At 40.5% G+C, this 14,504-nt stretch overlaps 1 protein-coding gene across 3 annotated transcripts in view; it reads right to left on the bottom strand.

The window, feature by feature from the left end:
• Window positions 1-14,504, bottom strand: part of ptprq (protein tyrosine phosphatase receptor type Q) — a 203,270-nt gene that overhangs the window by 62,309 nt on the left and 126,457 nt on the right. For all 3 annotated transcript variants that reach the window (XM_067999470.1, XM_067999469.1, XM_067999468.1), the window contains exons 38-42: window positions 13,018-13,139; window positions 11,364-11,550; window positions 9,540-9,781; window positions 4,300-4,369; window positions 1,130-1,288 (exon numbers count right to left, since the gene is read on the bottom strand). In XM_067999470.1, the coding sequence (XP_067855571.1) occupies window positions 1,130-1,288; window positions 4,300-4,369; window positions 9,540-9,781; window positions 11,364-11,550; window positions 13,018-13,139 (780 nt within the window). The remainder of the gene's footprint in view (window positions 1-1,129; window positions 1,289-4,299; window positions 4,370-9,539; window positions 9,782-11,363; window positions 11,551-13,017; window positions 13,140-14,504) is intronic.

Below are 14,504 nucleotides of genomic sequence, written 5' to 3' on the forward strand. Positions count from 1 at the left end.
ATAAAAATCATGCCCTAAATCTGACCATGGCAAGTTGTGAAATTGTATTCAATTAATCTGGTAACTTGTAGGCTAGAAAATGACCACGAATGCTGTCATTATTTCATTAAAAATGCAACCGGTTCACTAATGTCCTTCGGGGAAGGGAAGCTGCCACTCCTACCCCACCCCTACCTGGTCTGGCCTACATGTGACTCAAGTCCCACAGTGTATGGTTCACTTTTAATGCCCTCAGTGCAACTAGGGTTAGGCAATAAATACTGCATTCCCAGTGACGCCCATATCCCCAGAACAAATTTTCAAAAATGCAATGATTTTCAACCTACACCAATGAATTTTACATAGACTTATATAGAATTTACAGCACAGAAACACACAATTCCTCCATCTAACCCTATTAGCATATCCTTCTATTCCTTTCTCCCTCGTGTACTTATCTAGTTTCCCCTTAAATGCATTGTGTAATTTACCTGTAATTGACTGTTATTCCTTCCTTCTAAAACCTTTAGCTAAGACCAAGTATAAAAATAACCTGATACCACTATGAGTACATAAACTCCGTATCTATTTACTAGTACAAAAAAATAAACATTTAGTTGTTAACCAAATTGATGTATCAATGAGAAGATCAGAGCTTCCAAGTCTATCTTAGATGCGGACAGTGGTACCAATCTTACAGATTTGACTGTCCTATTAACATTGGTTGAAATAGCTAGTATTTGGACAATCACTGAAGAAGCTGTTTTTTACTCACAAAATGGAGTCTTTAATTCAAATTGGAATCTGAATACAAGTTCATCTAGCATAGCTTCTCTAATACTGATGGTCCTTTCCCGTAGCTCAAGAAGTGCTGGGTGCGCTGGGGGATGACATTTTTGGTACGCTCAATTTCCTGGCCAGTGTTCCTTAATAGCATCACTCCTCGATGTCAATGCTTGATCAGGGAATCAGACTTATAGTACCATCATCAGAACTAGCTCTCATGATGTTATTCTGTTACAATTAATGCAAATTGATGAACTGTTAACAATGCAGGTTATACTTGTATTTTATTTTAATGGATTTCTTAATTTTATTTATATTTGATTTTGATGACACTTCAACGAAGTTTGGAAAAATAAACTCCTACCTCTTATTTCAGTCACTATTACTTGGATTTTCTTGATAGAACCATGTTCATCTGTGAAATAACATACAGGCATTCTGACTGTAATAGTTGTGGAAGTGACTTGAAATATTCCATTTTTGTCTAAAGCAACAACTGGTTTGAGATTAGGTTTAGGTGGAGCTGTGGAGGCAAAAGGAATAATTAAAATCATTGTTTAAAATAATATTGAAAATGTAAAAGCTCTGGTTAAGTACTGAGCTCTAGGACTGTTAAAATTAAGATTTAGAATCATGGAATAATACAGCATAGGAGACGACCGTTCGGCCCATCGTGCCTGTGCCAGCTCTTTGAAAGAACTGTCCAATTAATCCTACTCCCCTGCTCTTTCCCATAGCCCTGCAAATTTTTCCCTTTCAAATATTTACTGACTTCCCTTTTGAAAGTTACTACTGAATTTGCTTCCATCATCCTTTCAGGCAGTACATTCCAGATCATTAACAACTCAATGCGTAAAAGAAAAATTCCTCATGTCGCCTCTGCTTCTTTTGCCAATTACTTTAAATCTGTGTCCTCTAGTTACCAACCCGTCTGTATCTGGAAACAGTTTCTCCTTATTTACTCTAGCAAAACCCTTCATGACTTTGAACACCTCTATCAAATCTCCCCTTAACCTTCTCTGCTGTAAGGAGAACAATCCTAGCTTCTCTAGTCTCTCCACATTACTGAAGTCCTGCATCTCTGGTACCATTCTAATAAATCTCCACTGCACTCTCCAAGGCCTTGACATCCTTCCTAAAGTGTGATGCCCAGAATTGGTAACAATACTCCAGCTGGGACCTAACCAGTGAGGTTTAGCATAACTTCCTTGCTTTTGTACTCTATCTTTAATATATAAAGCCAAGAATCTCCTCTGCCTTTTTAATAGCCTTCTCAACTTGTCCTGCCATCTTCAACTATTAGTGTACTTAAAACCCCGTATACCCCCTGGTCTCTGTTCCTGCATGCCCTTTGGTTCAGTAATAGGGCATAATTACTGTATAAAATTATTAAGCGTATAAAATAAATATATTTGTACGATATATGTATCATGTTATCTGTTGAGATATCTCTATAATTGTAATGCCAGTAAAACATGTGAAGCAATAGGCCTGCTGCAACTGTTGGTGGTGGGGAGGAAGTATTTTACTCTGCTGAACAAGCCATAACCCTGAATGTTATAAAGGGAATATGTATAGTTATAAATATCTCTTAATTATCTCTGTCGTATTGTTTTTTTTTAAGCTTAGAGATGTTAGAGGTAGCCTGTTGGCAGACATTTTGTGTAAAACTTACATCTCCTGTGATATCATGAAGTTCTGCTTCAGGATTATGGAAACAATGGACTATAGGCAGTGTTTAATATTCATATTGACACTGGGGCAGAATCTTATGACTTTATCGCATGAGAAAAATGTTGAATCATATTGACTTGGCAATTACACTGGACGTATGCTGCTTATCTTGCATCATTTCAACAAGAAAATCACATTAGGTCAGTATAAGTGCTCCATAAGCATAAAAATAAAGCATGTTGCTCAACATATTGTATGCAATAGTTTGTTAATTATGAGCTTCCACAATCTTCACAATTTATAATGATTACTGAATGTATGATGACAAATAGTTAATGACAGCAACAAAACAAATTTTTTGTAGCTATAAAATATTGACTGTATTAAGACTGTTTCATCAGTGATTCAAAGAACATTCACTGCAGCGTTTGAATTGTGTTCCTAAAAATTCTTACTCTTATATTGAACTCAACAGCAGCTTTTACTGCTGTCTGAGGATATGGCACAACTAACATAGAAAGCTGATGCAGGTGCATCAATTAGAATATTAAGGCAACAATGGCCACTTGCACAGATAATTGATACCATGCCTCATGATCTCATTGCCCTTTCAGCCAGTGAAAAAATCCTGAGAGACCAAGAGATGTATGTAATTTCTAACATCCTGCATTTCTTATGTGTGCTTTCAGGAGAAGGATGTACAAAAATACCACAGGATAAATTTTAACCCCCAAGAACGGGTGGGTTGGCAGCAGGTGGGCAGTGAAAATGCTATGTTTTCGGAGTGGGACTGCATCCCAGCTCTAACACATCCACTTCTGGGTTTAACCCAGGCAGATTTGTATGCCTGTGGAGAGCAGACACCAGGAAGTCCCACCCCCACTTAAAGCCGGTGGGCCAATACTTAAAAGGGCAATGTGCCTCAATGAGCTATTTAATATTTTGTGCATTGTACAATTAGAACAAATTTAACCTTATCTGTTCGGGTTTCCCATCGCCTCCAAATCACATCAGGTGAAAGCAGGGGAGACGGGCCGAATCCATGAGGTGAGTGCCTTTACTGCACTGCTTGTGGGTCTAGAGGAGCAGGAGTGCTTCATCTAGGCCCAACAAGCTCACCTGGCCGACAGGACCCCCACAATCGGCCGACCCCACTCCAATGATGGACCCCCTCCCCCCGATCCCTGATACTTGCTGACCCCCACCCTGATCCCCGATACTTGCTGGCCACCCCCCACCCGATCCCCGATGCTTGCTGACCACCCACCCCCGCCGCCCCGATCCACGATGCTGGCTGACCTCCCCGATCCCTGATGCTGGCTGACCTCCCCGATCCCTGATGCTGGCTGACACCCCCGATGTCGTCCACGTCCCCACACCTCCCACCACCCCCCATCCGATTTTTTTCAAAGCCCGATGATCTCTTTCTCCCTCCGGCCCACCACTCTGACGTGCAGCTCCTTTCACTGCCGACAGCCAGCCAGTCTGTCAATCAGAAGTGCCACTGATGGGCCTCATTAAGGTCGCGATCTACCCACTTACCTTCCGGATTTCGCTCCCGGGAGTCTTCCCTCCACTCCCTTCCTGGCAGGAATTAAAAATTTACCCCCATGAGTGGATATGCGCTGGCGGGGGACTCCCATTGTGAAAGAGCTATCCACATTTGAGGAAATCGTCCGAGGTATTTTGGGTCTGGAGCCCTTGGAGGTGTTGGGGAGAGAGAGTTTGGTGACATGCTACTATCGGCCAGCAAGTGTCCTCATTTCTATTCTCGCCTTATCTATACCCTTATCTCACTCATGGAAGGCATAATTGAATTGCTTGAGAAGCAAATTATGTAAAAGATATCAGAATACCTACCTTTCACATCCATAGTTATTTTCTGTTCTGATGTCTGTGGCCCAACACCAGCTCCATTAACAGCACGGACCTTGGAAAATAAGAATTGGCATTTAAATAAACACAGAAAGGAAGTTCACTTAGCTGGAGTAAACCTTAACTAATATCAAACACATTCTGCTGCTAAAATGTTATCTCAGTCAGCGTCATAGTCCCCTTCTAAGGATTAAATCAGAATACTTTGGAATACTAAAGGAGAGCTTACCAATGCTCAGCATAATCATTTGATGTAGTGAAATATGCTATTCTTAAGTAATCACATGCCCCATTTTCATAAACAGAAACATGGGTTTCAAAAATGTTACATTGCTGAAGCACATCAAAATGTTTGTCGTCAAATATTTTTCTTATCTTCCAAAACCAACATTAAAAAGAACTATTTTTTTTGAAATACACTTACATTGCTTTCAATGAAAATGAGCATCTGTGTTTAAGAAACAAGATATACCCAGACTAAACAGCACCCCTGTTACGAACAAATGCTAAGCCAAAATCATTGATATATTTTCTCTGCATGTAAAGTTATTAAAAAAATTATTTTACTAAACTGTTGGTTTATAGTGAGTTTAGTAGAAGAATATAACTTTACACACAGAGAAAATATATCCAATAGTCTTCACAATAATGAACAAGTGTCTTTCATAATCTTTTGTGTAACTTTAATCTTTTTTATTTCAACTGACAGCACGGTGTGCGGACAACACTGTGTGAACGGAGAGTTTGGTACGTGTGGGAGTTCGGTGAAGTGGGGGAAGGAGGTGCTGCTTTGCCTTGTTTTTCCTAACTTTTTCCCCAGAGCGGCAGTGGACCTGAGAGTAGAAGACTGAGATTGGGGAATAAAAGCAGCAGCAGACCTGCAATAAGAGACAACTACTGTGTGACGTCACAGGTGAGGCAGGAGAGTCCGAGAGGTGAGCACAGTATAAAAGGAGAGACCTAGAGTGGGAGGAGAGTCTGAGAGTCTAAGGCAAGTCATGGCAGCACAGCTCGCACCCGTGATATGCTCCTCCTGCACTATGTGGGAAGTCATGGACACTACCAGTGTCCCTGGCGATCATGTGTGCAGGAAGTGTGTCCAGCTGCAGCTACTGGCTAACCGTCTTTCGGAGCTGGAGCTGCAGGTGGATTCACTGTGGAGCATCCGCAATGCTGAGACTATCGTGGATAGCACGTTCAGTGAGGTGGTCACATCGAAGGTAAAGATTACGCAGGCAGAAAGGAAATGGGTGACCGCCAGGCAAAGTAAAAGGACTAGGCAGGTAGAGCAGGAGTCCCCTGGGGCCATCTCCCTCTCAAACAGATATTCTGCTTTAGATACTGTTGGGGGAGATGGCTTATCAGGGGAAAGCAGCAAGAGCCAGGTTCAGGGCACCACGGGTGGCTCTGCTGCACAGGAGGGGAGGAAGAAGAGTGGCAGGGATATAGTGATAGGGGATTCAATTGTAAGGGGAACAGATAGGCGTTTCTGCGGCCGCAAACATGACTCCAGGATGGAATGTTGCCTCCCTGGTGCTAGGGTCAAGGATGTCACGGAGCGGCTGCAGGGCATTCTGGAGGGGGAGGGTGAACAGCCAGTAGTCGTGGTCCATATTGGTACCAACGACATAGGTAAAAAAAGGGATGAGGTCCTGCAAGGTGAATTTAAGGAGTTAGGAGATAAATTAAAAAGCAGGACTTCAAAGGTAGTGATCTCAGGATTACTACCGGTGCCACGTGCTAGTGAGTATAGGAACAGGAGAATAGACAGGATGAATGCGTGGCTGCAGGGATGGTGTAGGAGGGAGGGATTTAGATTCCTGGGACATTGGGACCGGTTCTGAGGAAGGTGGGACCTGTACAAGCGTGACGGGTTACACCCGAGCAGGACCGGGACCAATGTCCTCGCGGGGGTGTTTGCTAGTGCTGTTGGGGAAGGTTTAAACTAGAGTGGCAGGGGGATGGGAACCTGAGCGGGGAGTCAGAAGGGAATAAAGTTGAGAGCAGCAAGAGAGGGGAAGACCCAGGGGAAATCTACAATACAAATAGTACAAACAGTTGTTCAAGAACAAGTGAGAGGGAAAAGCGTAGAGCAGCGGAAAGAAAGTGTACTTTAGGCACGACAGATAAAATAAAAACTAGAAGGCGTAAGGCGATTAACCCAGCATCAAAGCTGTGGCAGGGGGTTGGGAACCTGAGCAGGGAGACAGAGGAAAGCGTGTCAGGAAGGGACAGAAGGTATGGAGTAAAAGGTAAAGTGTTAAAGGAAAAAGCAGGAACTAAGTGTCACAAAACATACTTGAAAGTTCTTTATCTGAATGCACGTAGCATTCGAAACAAAATGGACGAGTTAACGGCACAAATAACTACGTATGGGTATGATCTTGTGGCCATTACAGAAACATGGCTGCAGGGTGACAACGACTGGGAATTAAATATGCCAGGGCATTTAACAATCAGGAAGGACAGGCAGGAAGGAAGGGGAGGTGGGGTGGCTATGTTAATAAAGGAAGGAATCACTGTAATACAGAGAAATGATATTGAGACAAAGGATCAGGATAATGAAACAGTTTGGGTAGAGATAAGGAATAATAAGGGTAAAAAAACACTAGTGGGCGTAGTATATAGGCCTCCTAATAGTTGCAACTCTGCTGGAAGAAGTATTAATCAGGAAATAGTCGGGGCATGTAATAAGGGAACAGCTATAATTATGGGGGATTTTAACTATCATATTAACTGGACAAATCAAATTGGGCAGGGCAGCCTTGAGGAAGAGTTTATTGAGTGTATTAGGGATGGATTTCTTGAGCAGTATGTAACTGATCCTACAAGGGGGCAAGCAGCCTTGGACCTGGTCCTGTGTAATGAGCCAGGATTAATTAATAATGTCCAAGTTAAGGAATGAGTGACCATAACATGGTTACATTCCATATCCAATTAGAGGGTGAGAAGGTTGGTTCTCAAACAAGTGTACTGAGCTTGAATAAAGGAGACTATGATGGTATGAGAGCGGAATTGATTAAAGTGGACTGGGAAAATAGATTAAAGGATAAGACGGTACATGAGTAGTGGTGTGGAGTTATTTTACAACTTTCAAAAAGAATATATTCCACTGAGGAAAAAAGGGTGTAAAAGAAAAGACAGCCATCCGTGGCTAAGTAAAGAAATTAAGGATAGTATCCGACTAAAAACAAGAACATATAAGGTAGCCAAACATAGTGGGAGGATAGAAGATTGGGAAGTCTTCAAAAGACAGCAAAAAGTAACTAAAGGATTGATTAAGAAAGGGAAGATAGATTATGAAAATAAATTAGCAAAAAATATAAAACAGATTGCAAGAGTTTCTATAGTTATATAAAAAGAAAAAGGGTGGCTATGGCAAACGTAGGTCCCTTAGAGGATGAGACCGGGAAATTAACGGTGGGAAACATGGAGATGGCAAAAATGCTGAACAAACATTTTGTTTCAGTCTTTACGGTAGAGGACACTAAGAATATCCCAACACTGGACAAACAGGGGGCTCTGGGGGGAGGAGCTAAATACGATTAAAATCACTAAGGAATTGGTACTCAGTAAATTAATGGGACTCAAGGCGGATAAATCCCCTGGACCTGATGGCTTACATCCTAGGGTCTTGAGGGAAGTGGCAGTAGGGATTGTGGATGCTTTGGTAATAATTTTCCAAAATTCTCTGGACTCGGCAAAGGTCCCGGCAGATTGGAAAACTGCTAATGTAACACCCTTATTTAAAAAGGGTAGTAGGCAGAAGGCTGGAAATTATAGACCAGTTAGCCTAACATCTGTGGTGGATAAAATTTTGGAATCTATTATTAAGGAGACAGTAGCGGAACATTTGGATAAACATAATTTAATAGGAAAAAGTCAGCATGGCTTTATGAAGGGGAAGTCATGTCTGACAAATTTGCTTGAGTTCTTTGAGGACATAACGTACAGGGTGGACAAAGGGGAAACCAGTGGACGTAGTGTATTTAGACTTCCAGAAGGCATTCGACAAGGTGCCACATAAAAGATTATTGCTCAAGGTAAAGAATCACTGGATTGGGGGTAATATTCTGGCATGGGTGGAGGATTGGTTATCTAACAGGAAGCAGAGAGTTGGGATAAATGGTTCATTCTCGGACTGGCAACCAGTAGCCAGTGGTGTTCCGCAGGGGTCGGTGCTGGGTCCCCAACTCTTTACAATCTATATTAACGATTTGGAGGAGGGGACCGAGTGTAACATATCAAAGTTTGCAGATGATACAAAGATGGGAGGGAAAGTAGAGAGTGAGGAGGACATAAAAAACCTACAAGGGGATATAGACAGGCTGGGTGAGTGGGCGGAGATTTGGCAGATGCAATACAATATTGGAAAATGTGAGGTTATGCACTTTGGCAGGAAAAATCAGAGAGCAAGTTATTATCTTAATGGCGAGAAACTGGAAAGTACTGCAGTACAAAGGGATCTGGGGGTCCTAGTGCAAGAAAATCGAAAAGTTAGTATGCAGGTGCAGCAGGTGATCAAGAAGGCCAACGGAATGTTGGCTTTTATTGCTAGGGGGATAGAATATAAAAACAGGGAGGTATTGCTGCAGTTATATAAGGTATTGGGGAGATCGCACCTGGAATACTGCATACAGTTTTTGTCTCCATACTTAAGAAAAGACATACTTGCTCTCGAGGCAGTACAAAGAAGGTTCACTCGGTTAATCCCGGGGATGAGGGGGTGGACATATGAGGAGAGGTTGAGTAGATTGGGACTCTACTCATTGGAGTTCAGAAGAATGAGAGGCGATCTTATTGAAACATATAAGATTGTGAAGGGGCTTGATCGGGTGAATGCGGTAAGGATGTTCCCAAGGATGGGTGAAACTAGAACTAGGGGGCATAATCTTAGAATAAGGGGCTGCTCTTTCAAAACTGAGATGAGGAGAAACTTCTTCACTCAGAGGGTGGTAGGTCTGTGGAATTTGCTGCCCCAGGAAGCTGTGGAAGCTACATCATTAAATAAATTTAAAACAGAAATAGACAGTTTCCTAGAAGTAAAGGGAATTAGGGGTTACGGGGAGCGGGCAGGAAATTGGACATGAATTTAGATTTGAGGTTAGGATCAGATCAGCCATGATCTTATTGAATGGCAGAGCAGGCTCGAGGGGCCGATTGGCCTACTCCTGCTCCTATTTCTTATGTTCTTATGTTCTTAAATAGTAAAAAGTGATTCTTACCCTTATGGTGTATGTGTTTCCACCTTTTAGCCCTTCAATGACAGCAATGAGTGATTGGTTGTTGTCAACAATTTTCAGATTGTTTACACGGAGTTCAGAAGTTTCTCCTTCTTTGTAAATAATAGCCTGGTATCCCTGAACATTACCATTTGGCATAGACGGTGGCAAGAAAGATGCATAGACCTTTGTCACTTCATCTGGTATCTTCTGAAGCATAAAATTCTGTGGTGCATCTTTAGGCACTAAAAAAGCAGGTTTTGGTGGATTATTTTAACAGCCAAAGCTCGATCTTTGAAAACATATGAGAGGAGGGGGGAATTTTCTGACTTTGCAATCCTGGTGGGGAGTCCAACCTACTGCGATACATATTGGAAATTTAGGCACATGCAGTGCTTGATTTTATGACCATTAATTTAAATGGTTGGAAAATCATGCACAGTTAGCACTGCTATGGGCAAGGCTCTTCGCTGGGAGCACAAAGTCAGACAATTAACCTTTATGATAGTGCAGCATCAGTGAATTTATCAGCGAGAAGCTGCACTCAAAGCTGTTGTATGGCTACAGCACTGTAGTACTAATTCACCAACCCAAGCTCTCATTGCACGTGGTTGTCCATCATGAGCGTGAGATTGGTGAATTTACCCTATATAGAACTAATGAATAGGTAGAGATGTAAAGCAAAGTGATATTCACCTCCAGCAACTTAACAGGGAGGTGTGGAGCAGCAGGCAACAAAAGTGCCCGACCTACAGGAACAACTACATAAGCTTTAAAATCCGTTAAGGTGGGAAAATCCACAAGTGACTGTCATAAAAGTGTCTCCAAAAGCTCCAACCACCTCTACCTGACAGAAGGTGAGGATCCCATCAAGTATCTTTGGAAGTGGTCACCTCCCGATTTGTACTGCCTGTGGTTTGTGGGCAGGAACAGGAACTGGCACTAGTTAAGTGGGCAGAGGCGAAAATGGGGTTGTGGTCTAAGTGATATCACTCGAGTCCTATTTGCACGTATGCACGAGGCTCCCGCCTGTTTCTGATGGGAGCTCAGGTCACCAGGATTTAAGTGCATCGGAAAATCAGAACATACATCAAAGCAACAGTATGTCAGCAGGACTAGCAACCCCTTCATTTTGGTTCTGCTACCATCTCATTTTTGAGCACAAATGGGATGATAACGAGAAAAAAAAACACCCCCTATAAATCTTTAGGATGTACATCACTAACAGCTTTATCAATAAAAATCATAAAAACTGCAAATGTTGGAAATCTATAACAAAGACACAAAATTCTGGAAACACTAAGCAGGCTGATCAACATCTATGGAGAGAACAGACAAGTTAACATTTCAGGTGTAACCCTTCACCAGAACTCAAAAAATTAATGATGAGCAACATCTAAAAAGGATGAGAACAAATGGGAGGGGAAGGAAAAAATATAATAAAAACACACATATCAGAGAAACACTAGAATGACATGTAAATTGCTTAAAAGGAAATCAGGAGATTGTTAAACGGCTGAAGTAATATTTACATGAGATGATAGGAAGTAGCATAATAATAAAAAAAAGACATTCAAGAGATACAGATAACAAGTGAATACCCGGAGGTGGCACCTTTCTTCTTTCTTTTACTTCCATAGACCGAACTTCACTCTCATCAGAAACATTCCACATTTTAACTCAGCTGTACCCATCTACTATATACAAATAACAAGATTATAACCAGAAAACTTAAACCGTATACAAAAATACTTTAAAAACCCTCATTCATGCATATCCTGGAAATAGTTTAAAGCACAGCTTATGTTTTATGTAAGGAACACATACAAGTTTCAAGCATCCGAACGATGATTGGTTCACTGGCTTTGCCATGAATACGGGCCTCTTCCTCTCTGCCAGTAAATGCTATGACGATTATAGAGTATCTTGTGAATGGCTTTAAACCAGATATCTCACAGGTTTTGTTCTGTTTCTCTGTTCTAAGAATGGTCATATTGAAGTCCCCACTATCTGCCTGTAAGGAATTAAAAATAAATTGTTAATACATTATATAAACTTTAGCAGTAAATATAAAAATGACTTTCTACAGATCTTCTAAACTAACATGCATCGAAGGCTAGACATATATAGAATTGCTGTAATTTGCTTCTGCATTTTTATCTGTTTTCATCAGAATGATGGACTTATAATGCTTTTTATAGAATTAGTTATGCGTAGAACAATTTTGTTCTTTTTATTAATAATCTTGCTAATTTCAATTTTCTGTTTTCATTAAAATCAAATAGTTTTGCATCTCTTACTTTGCTACAAAGTATCAATGCAACTGAGCTGAAAAACATTTTTAATTGCAAATAACTTTTCACGACAATTACTATATGTCATGTAGGGACTATTTTTCAATATTCACTTTGCTTCATTTAGATCCATGTTTGATTAACTCAGCTGTAATCTATTTACTAGACACTTTGTGCTCAAATGCAGCTGCTGAAGTATTTGGTCAATCAAAGCTGTGTAATGGTGTTACATGGTACACTTTGACAGATGTGCCTCTAACCCCACTAAGATCTGACCATGACTGAAATTATTGATGTACTAAACAGGCTTTCATTTCCTATACTGACAATCAAAATATTTTTCCCTAACTTCAGAAATCATTTGTTAAAAGACTGTCATGACAATTTAACAATTGTTGCATAAAATTGAAAAAAAGAAACATTTATTTTCTACAACGTTTAAGCTAAAATGCACAATTGTTGTAGCATTTATTTTAAAGGAATTATTTATTAATGTTTAAATTCTTAAAATAACATTTTCAATGAATATATTAGGGATGATTTTCCAAGTCTGTGCAGCTGGTGGAAAGGGCTCCCTGCCAGCAGCACAAACTTGAACAATTACCCACATTAGTCCGACAAATTAGCTAAAAACAACTCTATTTGAAAATTAACTATTTCATAGTTTGGTGACAATTTGATGGGGCTGCAAGTCATTTTCACAGAGCTGTAGTGTGCAGCTTCACACCAATGATTCTCCATAGGATCAATTCCCAAATTTGGCTATGTGTGATGGGGGGGATGCAAAATATAATGGGGAGAGGATTTCTAGATTGCTGAGACACACTCCCTGAAGGTGGACTCAAAACTCATACAGGCAGGAGTCTTACAACAGGCTACCTCAGCCTAGGAATGGTGCTAAAAGAGAGGGAGAAGAAAGTAACAATAAATTAAACAAGGAGGATGAATTTTTTTTTTTAAAGTTTAAAAATATAAAGTTTCACAGACAAAACAATTTAAGCTTGAATTATCTACAGTACTACAATAGTATGATTTTCAATTCATTCACCAGCTCATCAAAAATAGAAAATACTATTTGTTTGAAAATTTACAGGCAACTTTGTTGTAAGTACCATTTTTAAACAGATATGGGCACAAAGATCGGATGGATTTCATTTTTTTTGTGCAGGTCCAAGCAAAGCTCTTACCGATGTTACATCTATTAGATAAGAAGTTGGGCCTGTGATAATTGCAGGCTCTTCCCAGCCAATCTCAATGATGTCATAGGATTTTACTGTAACAGTTACATTTTCAGGAGGGCTGTCTGAATCTGCAGAATAAAAATATTTCTTCTCAAAGAATAATTCAAAATTAACAATGCCGTGCAGCACAATGCTAACGCATTTAAGCAAACAAATCAACAGTAAACATTATCCACATATAGTTATCATGATTTGGTTTAAAGTTATGTTTTTGACTGTGGATTAGAACATGTATCAGACATCGATACAGTTGGGATCAAAGCAAACTCATAGACAACACTTCAACATTCCAGGAATAGTGTATGAGCCAAAATAGGGCAAGCAAGTTTTGTCTAATTCAGTAGAATATTAACTGAGTATATAAGAAATCATTGATTACAGTTGCATTTCTCCAGAATAGTTACTGCAAAAATCAAAAGTATTCATAAAAAGATGAACATTCTAAAAAGGATCACCATTCAGATATATTGTATTTTTTTAAAATTTACATGTGCCATGTCTTTTCTCATGGGGATACAAGAGCCAAACTCAGGCCAGGAAGGAATGGACAGATCAGAGATTGAGTTGTGTATGTGCAAAGCAGCAGTGAGGGGCACTAATGGCTTGTGCATACGTGGAGCTGGGGAAATATTAAGAGTGAAGACAGAGATGAAGACTGATAAGAATAGAACAAGGCCCAAGGCCCAGAGAAATGAAAAGCCAATGGAATAAAAACTTGTTAGATGGATCAAAAATTTAGTATTTATGGGTAAGTTTAAATTTTTTTGCAAATCATTTAAGTTTTTATGTGTTATGTTATCAATTGTATTTTTACCTAGATACAGTCAATAATCTGAAGAAATAATGAAATGCATTGGTTAAGGGCAGCTCTAACTCCCTGTCCTGGCTACACAGCTCCAATAACAGTCTTGCACAACCCCAAAAACCCCTTCCTCCACTTTAGCACTCTCATATCCCCACATCTACTACTTCACCTCTCCCATGCCACTTGGCACATACTCAACTGCCAGCCTTACCCTCATTTACTTATCTTTTGCAGGAGAAATTGGTGCACAATGCCCACCAGAGGCAGGCCACTGGAGGAGTCTTCCCCACATTTAAACCCCCCATCTCATTTGAGGACAAGGCATGCAGTTTTTTGGTCATTCACCCAGCTATTGCTGTGGGAGATGATGAGATCAGTAGCATCTTGCTAACCCCAGGTTAGTAACTGAGCATGTACACTGTCACCCTGGCATCCCTGTGAAACACCATACAGCCACAATTTTCCAGCCCTTTCTCTACCTCTTTAATCCCAAGGGGATAATGCTCACTCATTCTCACATTCTACCATCTCATTTCTGCAGACACTGCACAGCAACAAGGAAGATGATGCTCAGGATGAGGAGGAGGAGCTGTGGAATTTTGTTCTCCCTTGTTGCGTATGAAGATGA

The sequence above is a fragment of the Heptranchias perlo genome, chromosome 18 (genome assembly GCF_035084215.1).
Source record: "Heptranchias perlo isolate sHepPer1 chromosome 18, sHepPer1.hap1, whole genome shotgun sequence".
Taxonomy (NCBI): domain Eukaryota; kingdom Metazoa; phylum Chordata; class Chondrichthyes; order Hexanchiformes; family Hexanchidae; genus Heptranchias; species Heptranchias perlo.